We start from the raw sequence: 15,181 nt of genomic DNA on the forward strand, positions 1-15,181 counted from the left end.
GCCTGCAGAGTATTTTACAATGGCATTTACCTAGGCAAGAAGGCAAAGTCCACTCCCCAATCCTAGTGAGAGTTTTTTTATTTTAATAATTAAAAAAAAATTTTTTTATTATTATTTTTTTGAGGCGGAGTCTCGCTCTGTTGCCCAGACTGGAGTGCAGTGGCGCAATCTCGGCTCACTGCAAGCTCCGCCTCCCGGGTTCAAGCGATTCTCGTGCCCTAGCCTACCGAGTAGCTGGGATTACAGGCACGCGCCACCACGTACGGCTAGTTTTGTATTTTTAGTAGAGAGGGGGTTTCACCATGTTGGCCCAGGATGGTCTCGAACTCCTGACCTCAGGCCCCGCCTCGGCCTTAATGATTTTTAATCATAACGCTCGGCACCTTCTGACAAATGTCACGTTACTTGTAAAGATTTAGAAACTGTGATTCTATGAGAGGGGGTTATGAAAATAGAATTGCTCTGGAAAGGCTCTTCCATAGAGTTCAAAGACACTTTACACAGCCTGCTATTAAGATGCCCAACCCAACCCGAGAGGAAACAGCGAAGGGTCTTCCCCCTAAGTCGGTGGTATTAGAAGTGGGAAGGACCACAGAAACGGGAGGAAACAGTTAAAAGAACTGACACCACGAAGGAGGCCGCAACAAATGTTTGAAAAATAAGATCAGAAGAGAGGTGGAGAGAGGGTGAGCCGCAGCTGCGGGCGCCGGGGTAATGCCGGTGGACGCAAAGAGGTAAACCTGCACCCGTGGGCAGGGGCACGGGGCGCGGGCACGGTGGCTGGGCGGGCAGGGGGTAGGAAACAAAGGTCGGCTCCCGAGCAGAAGTCAATAAAAGGGGGAAAAGCAGCCGAGGAAAAGCGGCGAAAAGGCGGCAGGGGTGGCGGTGGCGGCAGCGGCGGCGGCGGGGACGGCGCGCGGTGCCTGGCGGGGTCAGGGCCGGGGTCGCCCGCGGGCCGGGCCGGGGATCCGGCTGAGACGGGGACCCGCTAGGCCGCGCCGAGGGGCAGGGCCGGCGACTGAGGGGCCGCAGAGGGGACCGGCCGAGGAGCGACGGCAAAGGGTTGTGGGGGGCAGGGCGCGCAGGGAGGCCGGGACAGGGGCGGGCCGGTCGGCGGGAGTCGCGGCCGCGGGAACCGAGGCAGGGAAAGGCGGTCAGCTTCCCGCCCCCGCCCCCGGTTGCCGCGGCGAGAGGGGAAAGGCCGGCGGGCGGCGGGCGGCGGGCAGCGCAGCGAGGAGGAGGAGCCTGCGGCCCCGCCCCGCGGGAGCGAGGGAAGGAGAAAGGCTCGCAGGGAAGAAGGAGGGAGGGAAGCGGGGCGGCCGGCCGGGCCTGCGCCCGAGCGAGCGGCGAACCGAGGGGGAAGGGGCCCGGAAGGAGGCGAGCGCGGCCGCGACGCCGGCAGTCGGACGCCCGCTCGTGCCGGCCTGCCGCAGCCGCCGCAGCCTTCCCTGTACGCCGAGCCTGGCGTCCCGAGCGGCCGCGAAGGCCGGAACACGGCGGTCGGGCGCGGGGCGAGCAGCGCCGGGAGCCGGAGGCCCGGCCGGGCGTCCTGCGCGAGGCACTGCGGGCTCCTGCCTGCGAGATTAGGCGAGGGGCGGAAAGGGAGGCAAGGAGAGGCCGAGAGGAGACAGGCGATCGGATTTTCCAGGAGTCTGGTGTGGAAGAAAAACCCACCTCGAACTCAAATCCACAATAATAATCCGAACGAATAATAAGGGAGCCGTCTTTCTGGCCGGGCGAGAGAGAGGGAGAGAGAAGGGGGAACGGGAGGAAGCGAAATCTCCGTTTCATGGAGGCTGAGGCAAGAGAAAATTTCGGAGCCTGGATGTGGAGGAGCCCAACAGCAGAACTAACTCAGGAAATTGTCTTTCAGAAAAAGGCCGAACGTAGGCTGGGTCTGAGAATCAGGCTGGGGTAGGTGGAGGAACCTGCAAGTTTAAAGGAAAAAGAAAAGGAGAGAATATTTTCAGAGATTATCTCTGGTTTGTTATCATTACTACCATCTTAAAGGTAAAAAGCATTGCATTTCAGGTGTTCTTTGATTTTTTTTTTTTTTTTTTTTGGTGCAATTGGCTCATCTAAGAATTTCAAAACATTTAATGTAAAAGCTTTTTTTTTTTAAGGAAGTCCATAAATTTTGGTTCCCAGGGTTGCACTGGACTTGGAAGGAGTGCTGTTGTGTACATACTATTGTATGGTTTTATTTATTATTTTACTGTGCAAATCAGCTGAAAGAATTTTTCCAAGTGCCATTTCGGATTTATTAATCCTTTTTTTTTTCCTTTCCTCAAAGATATTTGCTGTTGTCATATTAAGCATTGGAGACTAGAAAATTACTTTCCCCCGTTGAGCTAGAGGGTCTCTTGCCAACAGAAGGACAGCTGAGAAAACTGGATTTAAAGGATGGTTTTATCTGTACTTTGCAGTTAACAGTGATATTTTGAAGGCACATTTTTCTGTGATTCATTTTTTTTAGCCCATAGTGCTAACCTTGAAGAGATTCGTGGCTGGGTTTTTGGTTTCTGAGGTCGTAGTTTTTCCTCTTTTCCTTTTTTTTCTTTTTTCTTTTCTCTTTTCTTTTTTTTTTTTAAAGCGGGGGAGGGGAAGAGGGGCTGAGAAAGGAAATCATGTTCACTGGTAGAAGTAGAGTGGAGCATCAGTTACCAGGGTCCTGAGAGCTGGAGGAGAAAGGATTCTATCTTCAAGTTGGGAGGCCCTCCTCTCACCTTGCTCAAAAATTGCAAGCGATTCAGTCCTGATCAAGACACCAAAGCTGCAGGATTCTGGAACCGTGGAGACACCGAGAAACCATGAGTGTAAGGTTACCCCAGAGTATAGACAGGTAGGTTTGCTAATAATTTGATATTTCAACATTGACTAAAGGAAAGACTGGGAGGGGTGGTGTTGCATTTTAATAAATGGTTGAAAATAGGGGTCTGGGTGGGCTATGGGAATTGGTGGGCTAGGAGCATTAGTCTCTGGGGACTGTCAGCCTATGTGGTTATGTGCTATCTGTGTGTCTATGTTAAAAACATAGCTCTTGATTCAGCGTCTTTTGAATATAAGCAATAAACAGTGAAGCCAGGAGAGGGAAAGGAGGAGGATGTGCTTCCAGTGGCTTTTGACTTTTGCCAGGGTAGAGGCTGAATTTGAGTCCCCCCAACTTGCTAGTCTCAGGTGGGGGCAAGCCAGTCTTGTGAGCTCCTAGGGGTGCACTAGGGGGACTGGCTTTAGGTGTTGGAGCTGCTGGGAGAAGGGCCCTGGCAGAGGCGTGGGCCTCCACCAGGCTGGTTGGTATGGAATGGTGGGTCTTGGTGACGGGGTGGATCCCATTTCTAGAAATGAAGAGGATGTTCTTGGCCTGAATGATGGGACAGAAACATCCTTTGCACCCATGCAAGTCTGGATTTTTACCAGTAGCTGACATGGTCCCAAAATGCATAGATCACATTAGAATTTCCTCTCCTCCAAGCTTAGAGTTTGAATTGAGACCTGCCAAGCGGCTGATGCTCTAGGTTTAATCTTCCAAGCTGTTCTTAATAAGCTTGACTCTGCAAAATGGGCCTTCCCTCTGCCTGGAGCCAGAAGAAATTGTTTTGGGCTCGTAGGCCTGCTGGGCAGCAGCACTGGCCCTCAGAGTCTGAACACATGACACCCCTTCCCCCAAGAGTCTGCCCAGCCACCTCTATCACTGGTAATGTTACTGTGTGGTTGCAATTCTTACCTCCAAATGATTGGTACAACTTTGTAAGGTGTCTGCCTTTTCCTTCCCTCCCCTACCCCTCCTCAACCCTTCTCCCCATGAGAACCTTGCTGTGGGGGGTGTGTTTTGTGGGCACTGCACACATCCTAACTGGATAGATGGGTGGTTGAAGGACTGAACAAGCAAATGAAAGGACTGGGCCTGGAAAAAAATATTATTGGAGAGATAGGGAATAATATTTGCAAGGGAGCAATTGCTCCCTTCATGCCCAGTCCACCTTCGGTTATCCATGCTAATAATAATTTCCTTTTGGCTGTGGAATGTGGCCTAAAATGCATATAATCTCTCTCTCCCAAGCACTAATCTCTGTATTGCCTCAGAGTCCCATTTAGATTAGTTCAGCAGTCCCTAGATGGGAACTGACTTGGCAGTGGAGAAGAGGAGGCAGACAGCCACAAAGGATATACGGCCAGTTCAGACCTCCTTCCTCCTTTCTGTTGGCCTCTCTGCAGTTTGACCCTTGGAAAGGGAGAACTGAGGTGTGTCAAGGTGAGGAATTGGAATGGTTTACATGGCTGCCCTTCTTCCCTTTTCATCCTCTTGGAGTTTGAGAATTAGTGCACTTGCCTTTTTAAGATTTGGATGGTGAACTCTTTCTGGTAAATGCAGGGATTTGAGAAGATGGGAACCCAAGTTTTGGGGGCGTGCAAGAAGGAGGAGGCGGTGAGCCTTCCTGAGTTGATGTGAGACACTCCTGGGGGTTCGGATATCCTCATAGATAAAAATCTCAGGATTTGCCCAGCACATTACAGTTTCCTAAGTGCTTTCGTAGAACATATCTCATTTGAATCTCACAGTGGTTCTGTGTGAGGTAGACAAAAGCATCAGAGGTTATTATTCATGTTTCACAGAAGGGGAAACTGAGGCTCAGAGAGGCTACCTGGCTTGCCCAGTGCCATCTTGCCTGGCTAGTGGCAGAATCTGGACTCAGAGACTCAAACACAGGTCTTCTGAGTCTGAATCTGTGGCTCTTTCATTGCCCCATCATGTCTAACTAGGCTTCTATACTGGTCCTGTAGAATGTGTGGGGCACCGTTTTCTTCTTTCTCTTTGGTAGTAGGGTAAAGTGCCCGTCAGCAGTCAAGGTCTTCCCTTCTACTTTTCTGTCTTGGGGCTCCTACCTTGGGGGTTCAGTCTTGGGGCTCATACCTGTAAGTCCTATGGTTAAAGCACTATTTTCTCTTGTAAGATAGTGCAGCTTTGCAGGGTAAGGGTATTCCTCACCTCCACCCTCCCTGATTCTCTTCCCCATTAAGAGTGGTAGGACTCAGATCCCCTTCAGACATCCCCAGCTAGCTGCACTGAATCTTACTCCCTTAACTGTAGGCTTATTCAATTGTAACTTTGGGCAATATCAGCCTCAAGACTCTATGGATTTTAAATAATTTACAGATTTAAATCACACTGAAAGGAATAATATGCTGCGGATTATGGAGTCTAGTATTCTTTCAGTTTATCAGTTTGCTGTGTAGAGAGCCTAGTGTAAGGTACTATAAGAGAGTTTTAGAAAATTAAGGTGTACAGTTCTTGCTCACAGAGAGAGCATGCAACTGGGGGACTGGGAAACATGTAAGACTCTTGAAGACCACATAAAGCAACACCAGACTGTAAGCCCCTCACAAGCAGGGACAGTTTGGTTTGCCTGTATGAAATCCTGTGTGCCTAGCTTAGTGTCTTGCATGAGGTGAGTACTCAAGAAATGTTTGACAAATGAATGTTAGAGTGAATGAACAGATCAGCAAGTATAAATTATTTCATTGCAGGTTGTTTCAACATTCACGTGTTAATTTCAAATGTAGTCAAATGAGGTCAATTAGAGAAGGTTTCCTAGGTAATGTGTATTTTCTAGAAAATAAATGACATAGTAAAGTACTATGTATTTGGAAAGAGATTGTAGCTGAGAGTAAGAAAACTTTGGAATATTTACTTGGCAGTCTTTCATCTCCTGTAGCACCCTGTTCAAGAGTGACTCCTGGGTCCATAGAAAGCATAAAGTATTTGCAACTATTCTTTATCTTTCAGTGTTAATCAGTTTGTTACTGAAAGATGGGCTAAAGTGTAGCTGTTCATGTCCCTTTCAGTTTTTGTCCATGGGCAACTTACTGCCCATTAATATATATTCCTTTCAAGAGTTTCTAAAAATGTGTTTGCTATTGCAAACAGAGATAATGATACTGAATTATTTTTACAGGAGTGGTCATGAGTTTTGCTAAGCCATCTATATCCGTTAGCCTGGTTCCCCCATGGCAAATGTTTTTGAGATGGACAGGAGGGTTAGGGGTTTGCATCCATGAAACATCTTTCCTCTGCCCAAAGTTAGTTCATGTGAGGATCAAACCAAAGTACTTTAAGCCAAGAGTTTGTGGTTTGAGTCCTGGCTTTCCCCTTAACTATGTGACCTTGGGGAAGTCACATGCCTCCTCTGGCTTCCTCATGTAAAGCAGTAGTAGTTCATTTCTATAAAGTACAATCCAGTTCTCAAACATTTTTATATGGTGTGTCATTTGAGGATTATAATGTTTGTTTCATCTCTCTCACAAGCCTATTGAAAGGAGCAAATCAAACGAGATAATGTATTTCAAATTGTTTTCTAAACTGTAAACTCTATATAAATTATAGATGGTAAATTCACAGATTTGATTTAGCTTCGTGCACAACTTTCCGAGCTAAGTATTCCAAAACAAAACAAGGTGACTGAAATCTTTATATCATTTTGAAGAATTTAAGCAGAGTGAACTGGCTTTATTGTTGTAGAAGTGCATGGGGTCAGGAGGAAGGAGTATTTTTCCAATAGATAGGGTACTAGAAGAATGTGAGAAGAGAAGGGTTACTGAATCTCCTTCCCAGGAACTCTGATGAATGAGAGAGACTTCATCTACCTTGGCTCACCTTAAATGTCTGTTAGTGATGGGGATAGAAAGGATTTGTTCTGTGATCTCCAGCCATTCCTTGTCTTAAAAGCGTATGACTTTCCTAATTCAAAATAAATCCAGACCCAGCAACTGTTCTCTGTCAGGGGTCTCTTCGCACCTTGGCTTCTGGTCATTATTGACCCCTGGGACCAAGAAGTCCCCAGACATTTAGCTGAGTTTCTACCTAGATTAGAAGGTTGGCCTCCCAGAATGGAGACAGGGATCCAGAGCTACGTATGGTAAGTCCCGGAAATGCTGAGTCTTTTCCAAAATGTACCCTTGTTCCCATCTAGGGGTGTGAGATGAGAGACACAATGGATTTGCAGCTGAAACATTTGGCAATTAATCACCATTATGAGAAGGAGCAGACTAAGCTTAACTTCAGATACTCAAAAACATTTCTGAAAGAGTGCCCTTTTATTATTGTATTTGTTTAGCTTTTTTAATAGACAAGAAATATGAAAAATTAAATGACAATACGAGTTCATCAAAAATAAAAAGATTTTGTGAACAGCACATAGCTAATCCCCTAGTTAGTATAAAGGTAAAGGAGTTCTGGAAGCTCACAGCCTCTGTGGAATGGAGTTTAGAAACTCTAGTTTGTATAGTGTTTCTTGCTGCTTTAAAGTTCTGATAATCTGATGTTTGTGAAAAGGCTTTGTTAACTGTTGAGTTCTATAACATAAGAGGAGTTATTTTAATCTATATTGACTGAATCTGTTTCACCTCTTCATAGTGGCATTGCCTTTAAAAATTCATTTTATTGGTTTATTATTTTTTAAGCTTAACTCAAAGATATATCACGTGGCTTGGAAACTCTTTTTGCTGTGGATCGTGGTGTTCCTTCTTTTGTCAATCACTATATTGATAAAAGACCCAAGCATACACCTGCTAGTGGCATGCAAGATCACTCCTTTGCCCCATGGGGTAAACCGTACTGAAGAAGTTGCTGATCCTGGTCTCAAAAAGAAAAAAGTATAACTTCATAAAAAGTCATGTTAGGTCTTTTGTGAAAGGAGGCTTGGAGTTCTGAGGAAAGAACACAACATCTGAGTTAGCAGACGTGGATGATGGAGCCAGGTTTGTTAGCAACTGGGTGAATGACCTTGCAAAGGTGCTTACCTGCCCTCGACCTCAGTTTGCTTATCTGGAAAAATGAGGGAATTAGGCTAGCCAGCCTCTAAGATTTGATTCCTTTTACCTATTACATTCTTTGAGCCTCTGAAACCAGAATGCTTTGTGTCCTTTCAGTGGGCCAAATGGTTTTTCAGAAATCATTCTCTGGCTTTCCTGAAAATCAGTGAAAATGAAAGCTTGAAAAGAACAGAGAACAAAGCTGCCAGATCAAATGGGAGAGAAGATGGAAGTACAGGGACATGGAAACATGGGGAGGAACTGAGAAATCCATGGCCCCTAATAGAATTGGAATAGGATTTGTTTTTTGTCTTTTGTTTTTTGGGACAGGGTCTCACTCTGTCGCCCAGGCTGGAGTGCAGTGGCATGATCGTGGCTCACTGCAGCCTTGACCTCCCCAGGCTCAGGTGGTCCTCCCACTTCAGCCTCCTGAGTAGCTGGCATTACAGGCATGTGCCACCACACCTGGCTAATTTTTGTAGATATGAGGTTCACCATGTTGCCCAGAGTGGTCTCAAACTCCTGAACTCAAGCAATCTGCCCACCTCGGCCTCCCAAAGTCCCAGGATTATGGGTGCAAGCCACCACGCCAGGCCTGGAAGGTGTTCTTAAGGTCTGGAAGAATACCCCAATTTATTGTACTAAAACAATTGGACAGATTTCAGGGAAAAATCACAAAAATCTGGCAGGACTTCAAGGGATCCTCTTGCCCTTTACTCTTGACTCCAAATAGGGTGTCTCTTAACCTAGTAAAGACAGGTTGAAGGCCTCTCCCATTTTCAGTGATCTCTGGAGGATGGTTCCATGAGTTCAACAATTAGAAATCCCTTTGGATACGAAACTTCCTCTGCCACAATTTAAAACCATTTTATTGTCTTTCTATTGTGATTTCAGCATAGGCCTTAAAGTCACTAGTATCCCTCTATTACCATTGTTGACTTCCTTAAGATTTTCCTCCTCATTTTAAAGAATAGCAAACTAAGACATGAATATGTGAGAAAGGGGCTTTGAAAAGTTAGAGTGAAGTAATTTCAGAGTCTTGCTTTCCAGACCCTGCTCCTTTCTCTCCAGTATTTGGGAGCAGCCACTACAAAATGGTGTGATGGGATCTGTAGTCATCAGTCACAGCCTGGCCTCAAATCATGTAGGGAACCAATCTAGCAGCCCTCCTGGTGATGACCTGTGATCTGCGGCGCTTGACAGTTGGTTGGTTGGACTTGAAATATTTATCAGATGGCTCAGTGCAGTTCTCAGTGTTCTGTGAGATAGTACAGGAGAACATAGAGCTTACATTCTTTTTTTTTTTTTGAGACGGAGTCTTGCTCTGTCACCCAGGCTGGAGTGCAGTGGCGTGATCTCGGCTCACTGCAACCTCCACCTCCTGGGTTCAAGCGATTCTCCGCCTCAGCTTCCCAAGTAGTTGGGATTACAGACACCTGCCACCACACCCGGTATACTTTTTGTATTTTTAGTAGAGACGGGGTTTCACCATGTTGGCCAGACTGGTCTCGAACTCCTGACCTCAAGTAAACTGCCCACTTCAGCCTCCCAAAGTGCTGGGATTACAGGCATGAGCCACTGTGCATGGCCTCAAGCCTAAATTCTTGTTGGGAAATGTTATTAACAAAACAACACAAAATAAAAAGATGGTACATAATTGCTGAATCGTTATGTACACCAAAAGGTACATTTAGAGAAGAGCACAAGGTTGGTGCTAATAAGAATAGTCAAAGGCAGAGTAGTTAGGAATTATTCAGGTCGAAGAAAGAGAAGAGGCCATTTCAGACTAGAGGAGCAACACGAGCAAGGTTCTGTCTGGGGTGGCACCAACATGGTGTGGTCTCCAAGTGTTAAGATTATTGTAGAGCAGAGAGAAATTAGATTGTTAAGATGGGTAGGGTAGGGAGAACGAAGGGATTCAGACTTTATGTGGTAGTAGAAAGGGAGCCGGGGAAGGTTTATGTATTATATGGTGATAAACATAGTGTTTAAAGAGAGAATTCTGATATTAATATATAGAGCAGAAGAGAGCTTGGGGTTAGGAAGCCTAGGAGTTTTTGTAGCAATCTTAGGAAAAGATAATGAGCTTCTGAATCAGAATGGTTATGGTGGGGACAAAGAGGAGTGGCAGGATTCCCTAGACGTTTTGGTAGCAGAATTAACCAGTATTTTAAGACTGAATCAAATTTATTTATTTATTTATTTATTTATTTATTTATTTATTTATTTATTTATTTATTTTGAGACAGAGTTTCGCTCTTGTTACCCAGGCTACAGTGCAATGGCACGATCTTGGCTCACTGCAACCCCTGCCTCCCAGGTTCAAGCAATTCTCATGCCTCAGCCTCCTGAGTAGCTGGGATTACAGGTGCCCGACCCCATGCCTGGCTAAGTTTTTATATTTTTTAGTAGAGACGGGGTTTCACCATGTTGGCCTGGCTAGTCTCAAACTCCTGATCTCAGGTGATCCGCCCGCCTCCACCTCCCACAGTGCTGGGATTACAGGTGTAAGCCACCGTGCCCTGCCCTGAATCAAGTTTTATTCCCAAATTTCTGAGACTGGTGGACTAGGAGAAGGGTAGTGCTATTGATAGACTAGGATCTTCAGTAGAAGTCATTTTGTCTGCCATTGATACCTAGCAATTTACTGAATACAGTGGATACTTAACCTTCCTTAGACCCTTAGGTTAGGCCATTTCTACCAAATAGTTTTAGAGTTCTTCAATACAGCTTTTTAAGAGAAGCAGGAGGCTGGGCGTGGTGGCTCATGCCTGTAATCCCAGCACTTTGGGAGGCCGAGGTGGGTGGATTACCTGAGGTGAGGCGTTTGAGACCAGCCTGGCCAACATGGTGAAACCCCGTCTCTACTAAAGATACAACAATTAGCCTGATGTGTTGGTGCACGCCTGTAGTCCCAGCTATTTGGGAGGCTGAAGCAGGAGAATCACTTGAACCCGGGAGACAGAGGTTCCAGGGAGCTGAGATCGCACCGCTGCACTCCAGCCTGGGTGACAGAGCAAGACTCCGCCTCAAAAAAACAAACAAAAAACAAACAAAAAAAAGTGAGTAGTCAGTTCTGGGAGATCCCTTAGGAAGTTGGGTCATGGTTTGAGGAGATTAGCATGTATTTGATGGATCCTGATTAATCAGCCATATATATATATATTCCTGTATATATATATATATATTCCTCTCTGTATATATTCCTCTATATATATATTCCTCTCTATATATTCCTATATATATTCCTATATATATATTCCTATATATATATTCCTATATATATTCCTATATATATATTCCTATATATATATTCCTCTATATATATTCATATATATATTCCTCTCTCTATATATTCCTATATCTATATTCCTATATCTATATTCCTGTATATATTCCTATATATCTATATTTCTATATATCTATTCCTATATATATTTCTATATATCTATATTCCTATACCTATATATATATTCCTATATATATATTCCTATATATATTCCTATGTATATATTCCTATATATATATTCCTATATATATTCCTATATATATTCCTATATATATATTCCTATATATATATTCCTATATATATATTCCTATATATATATTCCTCTATATATATTCCTCTATATATATTCCTCTATATATATTCCTATATATATATTCCTCTATATATATTCCTATATATATATTCCTCTATATATATTCCTATATATATATTCCTCTATATATATTCCTATATATATATTCCTATATATATTCCTATATATATATTCCTATATATATATTCCCACGTAGCCACCCAAACTCTGGGGCTGGAGGGCCATCTATGTGGAAATCATTCTAGTTGACTAATGTAGAGAATATAGGACTTTAAGTGAGCCCCAGCTGAGTGACTAATTAGCTATGTGATCAGGATAATTTGTACCAGCCTGGCCAACATGGTGAAACCCCGTCTCTACTAAAGATACAAAAATTAGCCTGATGTGTTGGTGCATGCCTGTAGTCCCAGCTACTTGGGAGGCTGAAGCAGGAGAATCACTTGAACCTGGGAGACAGAGGTTGCAGGGAGCTGAGATCGCACCGCTGCACTCCAGCCTGGGTGACAGAGCAAGACTCCGCCTCAAAAAAACAAACAAAAAACAACAACAAAAAAAGTGAGTAGTCAGTTCTGGGAGATCCCTTAGGAAGTTGGGTCATGGTTTGAGGAGATGAGCATGTATTTGATGGATCCTGATTAATCAGCCATATATATATATATATTCATATATATATTTTCATATATATTCATATATATATATTCCTATATAGATTCATATATAATTCCTATATAGATTCATATATATATTCCTATATAGATTCCTATATATATATTCCTATATAGATTCCTATATATATATTCCTATATATATTCCTATATATATATTCCTATATATATATTCCTATATATATTCCTATATAGATTCCTATATATATATTCCTATATATATTCCTATATATATATTCCTATATATATTCCTATATATATATTCCTATATATATTCCTATATATATATTCCTATATATATATTCCTATATATATTCCTATATATATATTCCTATATATATTCCTATATATATTCCTATATATATATATATTCCTATATATATTCCTATATATATATATATTCCTATATATATATATTCCCACATAGCCACCCAAACTCTGGGGCTGGAGGGCCATCTATGTGGAAATCATTCTAGTTGACTAATGTAGAGAATATGGGACTTTAAGTGAGCCCCAGCTGAGTGACTAACTAGCTATGTGATCAGGATAATTTGTACCAGCCTGACCAACATGGAGAAACCCCGTCTCTACTAAAAATACAAAATTAGCTGGGCGTGGTGGCACATGCCTGTAATCCCAGCTACTCAGGAGGCTGAGGCAGGAGAATGGCTTGAACCCGGGAGGCAGAGGTTGCGGTGAGCCGAGATTGCGCCATTGCTCTCCAGCCTGGGCAACAAGAGCGAAACTCCATCTCAAAAAAGAAAAAAAAAAAAAGCATTTTGTGAATTCCATGGTGCCAAACATATGGTGAGTGTTGTTAGGGCATTTGGTTTGGCAGGGACCCCAGATTGTCCTAAACTCTCCTCAGCTGCCACTAGAATACCCAAGCTTGAATTACCCTCAGTCCTGTGCTGATTCTCAACTAAGGACAGACAGGCATGGCTGTGGGACCATAGAGAACAAACACAGGACAGTAGTTAAAAATCAGGGGCCTAAGCGCTCATCCCAAAGCAGATCCTTTGCTAGAAACCCACAATGTCTTTCCTTTCTAGCCCAAGCTCCCCAGCTTGGGATTCATGACTTCTTTCTTCAGTTTAGCCCACATCTCAATAATCGTAGGTCTCATTACTGTACCCTGTCACCCTGCTTCGGGTAGACCAGCCTCATTCCTGGGCCCACCTCCCTCTTTGCACACCTTTATATCAGTGTTCTCTGTCTTCTGCCAACTCCATTACTCTTATTTCCTTCAAGGAAGCCTTTGCTGGTTAATATCACCAAACCCGACACCTTTATATTATTCAGCATTCCTTTTGTACATACATACAGCAATTCAACTCTATCTTATTTGCTTGTATAAAATAATTTGTGTAAAAGTTCTAGCAGAATATCTAGCACGTGGTAGACTGTTATGTTGGTTCTTTTATATGGTTCTTGTGTTTTATCCTGTTCCTAAGGGTTCAAGAGCAGTGTCTCCTCATTGTTCTGGGTTGTCTTCTTTGGCCCAGCTTAGTTCTCTTTAGACACGGTATACTCCCTATGTGCTCTTTCCTGACTCGAACACAGCTCATTCTTGACATTGCTGATTCATTCCATGCCTAGCCAAGGGATTTTAAGAAAGCAAGCTCTAAACACTCCTGTCAGGAACTAAGACCAAAATTCCTCTCGTTCTCATTGGGTGCTAGGTCTTTGGTACTTGGTATTTCTTGCAGGGACAGAGCAGCCTTGTTGGGGTTGCCTGCCTTCAGCCTCTCAGAGTTCTGGGGATTTCCCCATGGCGGCTTGATTTCCGGGCTGCCTTTCCCTGCAGGAGTCTGATGGGCACAAGGCCTACCCTGCCATTGTCCCGCCTGCCCCAGGCTGGCCCCATTCATTTCCCAGAGCAGGGCCTTCAGAAACTTCCCCCCAAGAGACTGCTGCTGCAGAGAAAGGCCACTGTTGTTCTGGGGGGAGGTGGCTGGAGAGAGTGTAGTAAATAGCTATGTGAATGGGACCTTGTGTGCAGCTAGAACCACAGACCCTCTTCCCTTCAGAGCCCAAGGGAGAGGGGAAAAATACCACTAGGATTTCAGTGTCTTCACAGGAACAGGGTTTCAGGTTTGGGAAACATTCATGCCATCCCTCAAATAAGAAGCTTGGTCTGTTTAACAAATCTTCACTTATCGTAGTGCTAGGCATCAAGGATTCAACCAGAATGCGCTGCATACCTTGCCCTTAAGGAGCTTATGGTTTTGTGGAGGGAGACAGAAGTAAGTATGATAGCACCCAAACTTACTCCTGTGATAACAGTTGAAGCACTGGGAGAGACACCTAAAGGTTTCCTGGTGGAGGAAAGGACCTTTACATTGAGGCCAAAAAATAAAAGCTAGGCTGGAGTAAGGGAAAGTCTAGGCAGAGGGAACAGCAGGTACAGAAGCCTCAAGCAAGAAAGAGCATGGTGTTGTGAGAATTGCAAGTGGCTGTGATCTGTAGTGAGACCATAGAACCATTAATTAAATGAAACTGGAGAAAAGGAAAATGAGTGGGAGCCAAGGCCTGAGGACCATGTAATGCTCTTAGAGGTTTTGGACTTGATCCTGAGGGCAGTGGAAGATCATTGTGAGATTTTAAATAGAGGGTGACATGATCAGATATGCTTTCACAAAAGAAAGATCACCATGGCTACAGTGCAGACATGGGATTAAACAAGTGAAAGAGTGGAGAGAGGGAAGATGGGTTAGGAGACCTTTGTAGTAACCTTGACAAGAGATGAATGTGGTCTCTGCTACGGAAGTGACTTCAGAGAGGGAGAAAAATGAGAGATCAGAGGTTACGAAGTTAATTATATGGGGGTATGCGGAGGCATGAAGGAGAGTGTGGGGCAAGGATGATACCCTTACCCTTGTCTTGGGCTACTGCATAGCACTGTTCAATTAAAAAAAGGAACTCTGGAGGAAGAACATAAGATGGTTGAGGGAGAGAGGAGGAGAGGGGTCAGCATCCCTTTGGACATGTTGTGTTTGAAGCGCCTGTGGGAGATCCAAGGAAAGATGTTCAGCAGACAACTGGAGCTTGGGCTGGAGGTCAGGAGGGGATAGAGAATCACATTAGCAGGTCATCAACACCTAG

The 15,181-nt window shown here is 44.2% G+C and overlaps 1 protein-coding gene across 18 annotated transcripts in view; it reads left to right on the forward strand.

Annotated features, from left to right (window-relative positions):
* The first annotated feature begins 227 nt into the window (after positions 1 to 227).
* Positions 228 to 15,181, forward strand: part of ARHGEF11 (Rho guanine nucleotide exchange factor 11) — a 112,662-nt gene continuing 97,708 nt past the window's right edge. For 7 of the 18 annotated variants that reach the window (XM_019024849.4, XM_019024877.4, XM_019024894.4 and 4 more), the window contains exon 1: positions 1,081 to 2,842. In XM_019024849.4, the coding sequence (XP_018880394.3) occupies positions 2,811 to 2,842 (32 nt within the window). In that variant the 5' untranslated portion in view covers positions 1,081 to 2,810. Of the gene's footprint in view, positions 735 to 1,079; positions 2,843 to 15,181 lie in introns of those variants that run through there. The other 11 variants (XM_019024897.4, XM_004027001.5, XM_055362407.2 and 8 more) reach the window with 5 other exon arrangements.

This window comes from Gorilla gorilla, chromosome 1 (genome assembly GCF_029281585.2).
Source record: "Gorilla gorilla gorilla isolate KB3781 chromosome 1, NHGRI_mGorGor1-v2.1_pri, whole genome shotgun sequence".
Taxonomy (NCBI): Eukaryota; Metazoa; Chordata; class Mammalia; order Primates; family Hominidae; genus Gorilla; species Gorilla gorilla.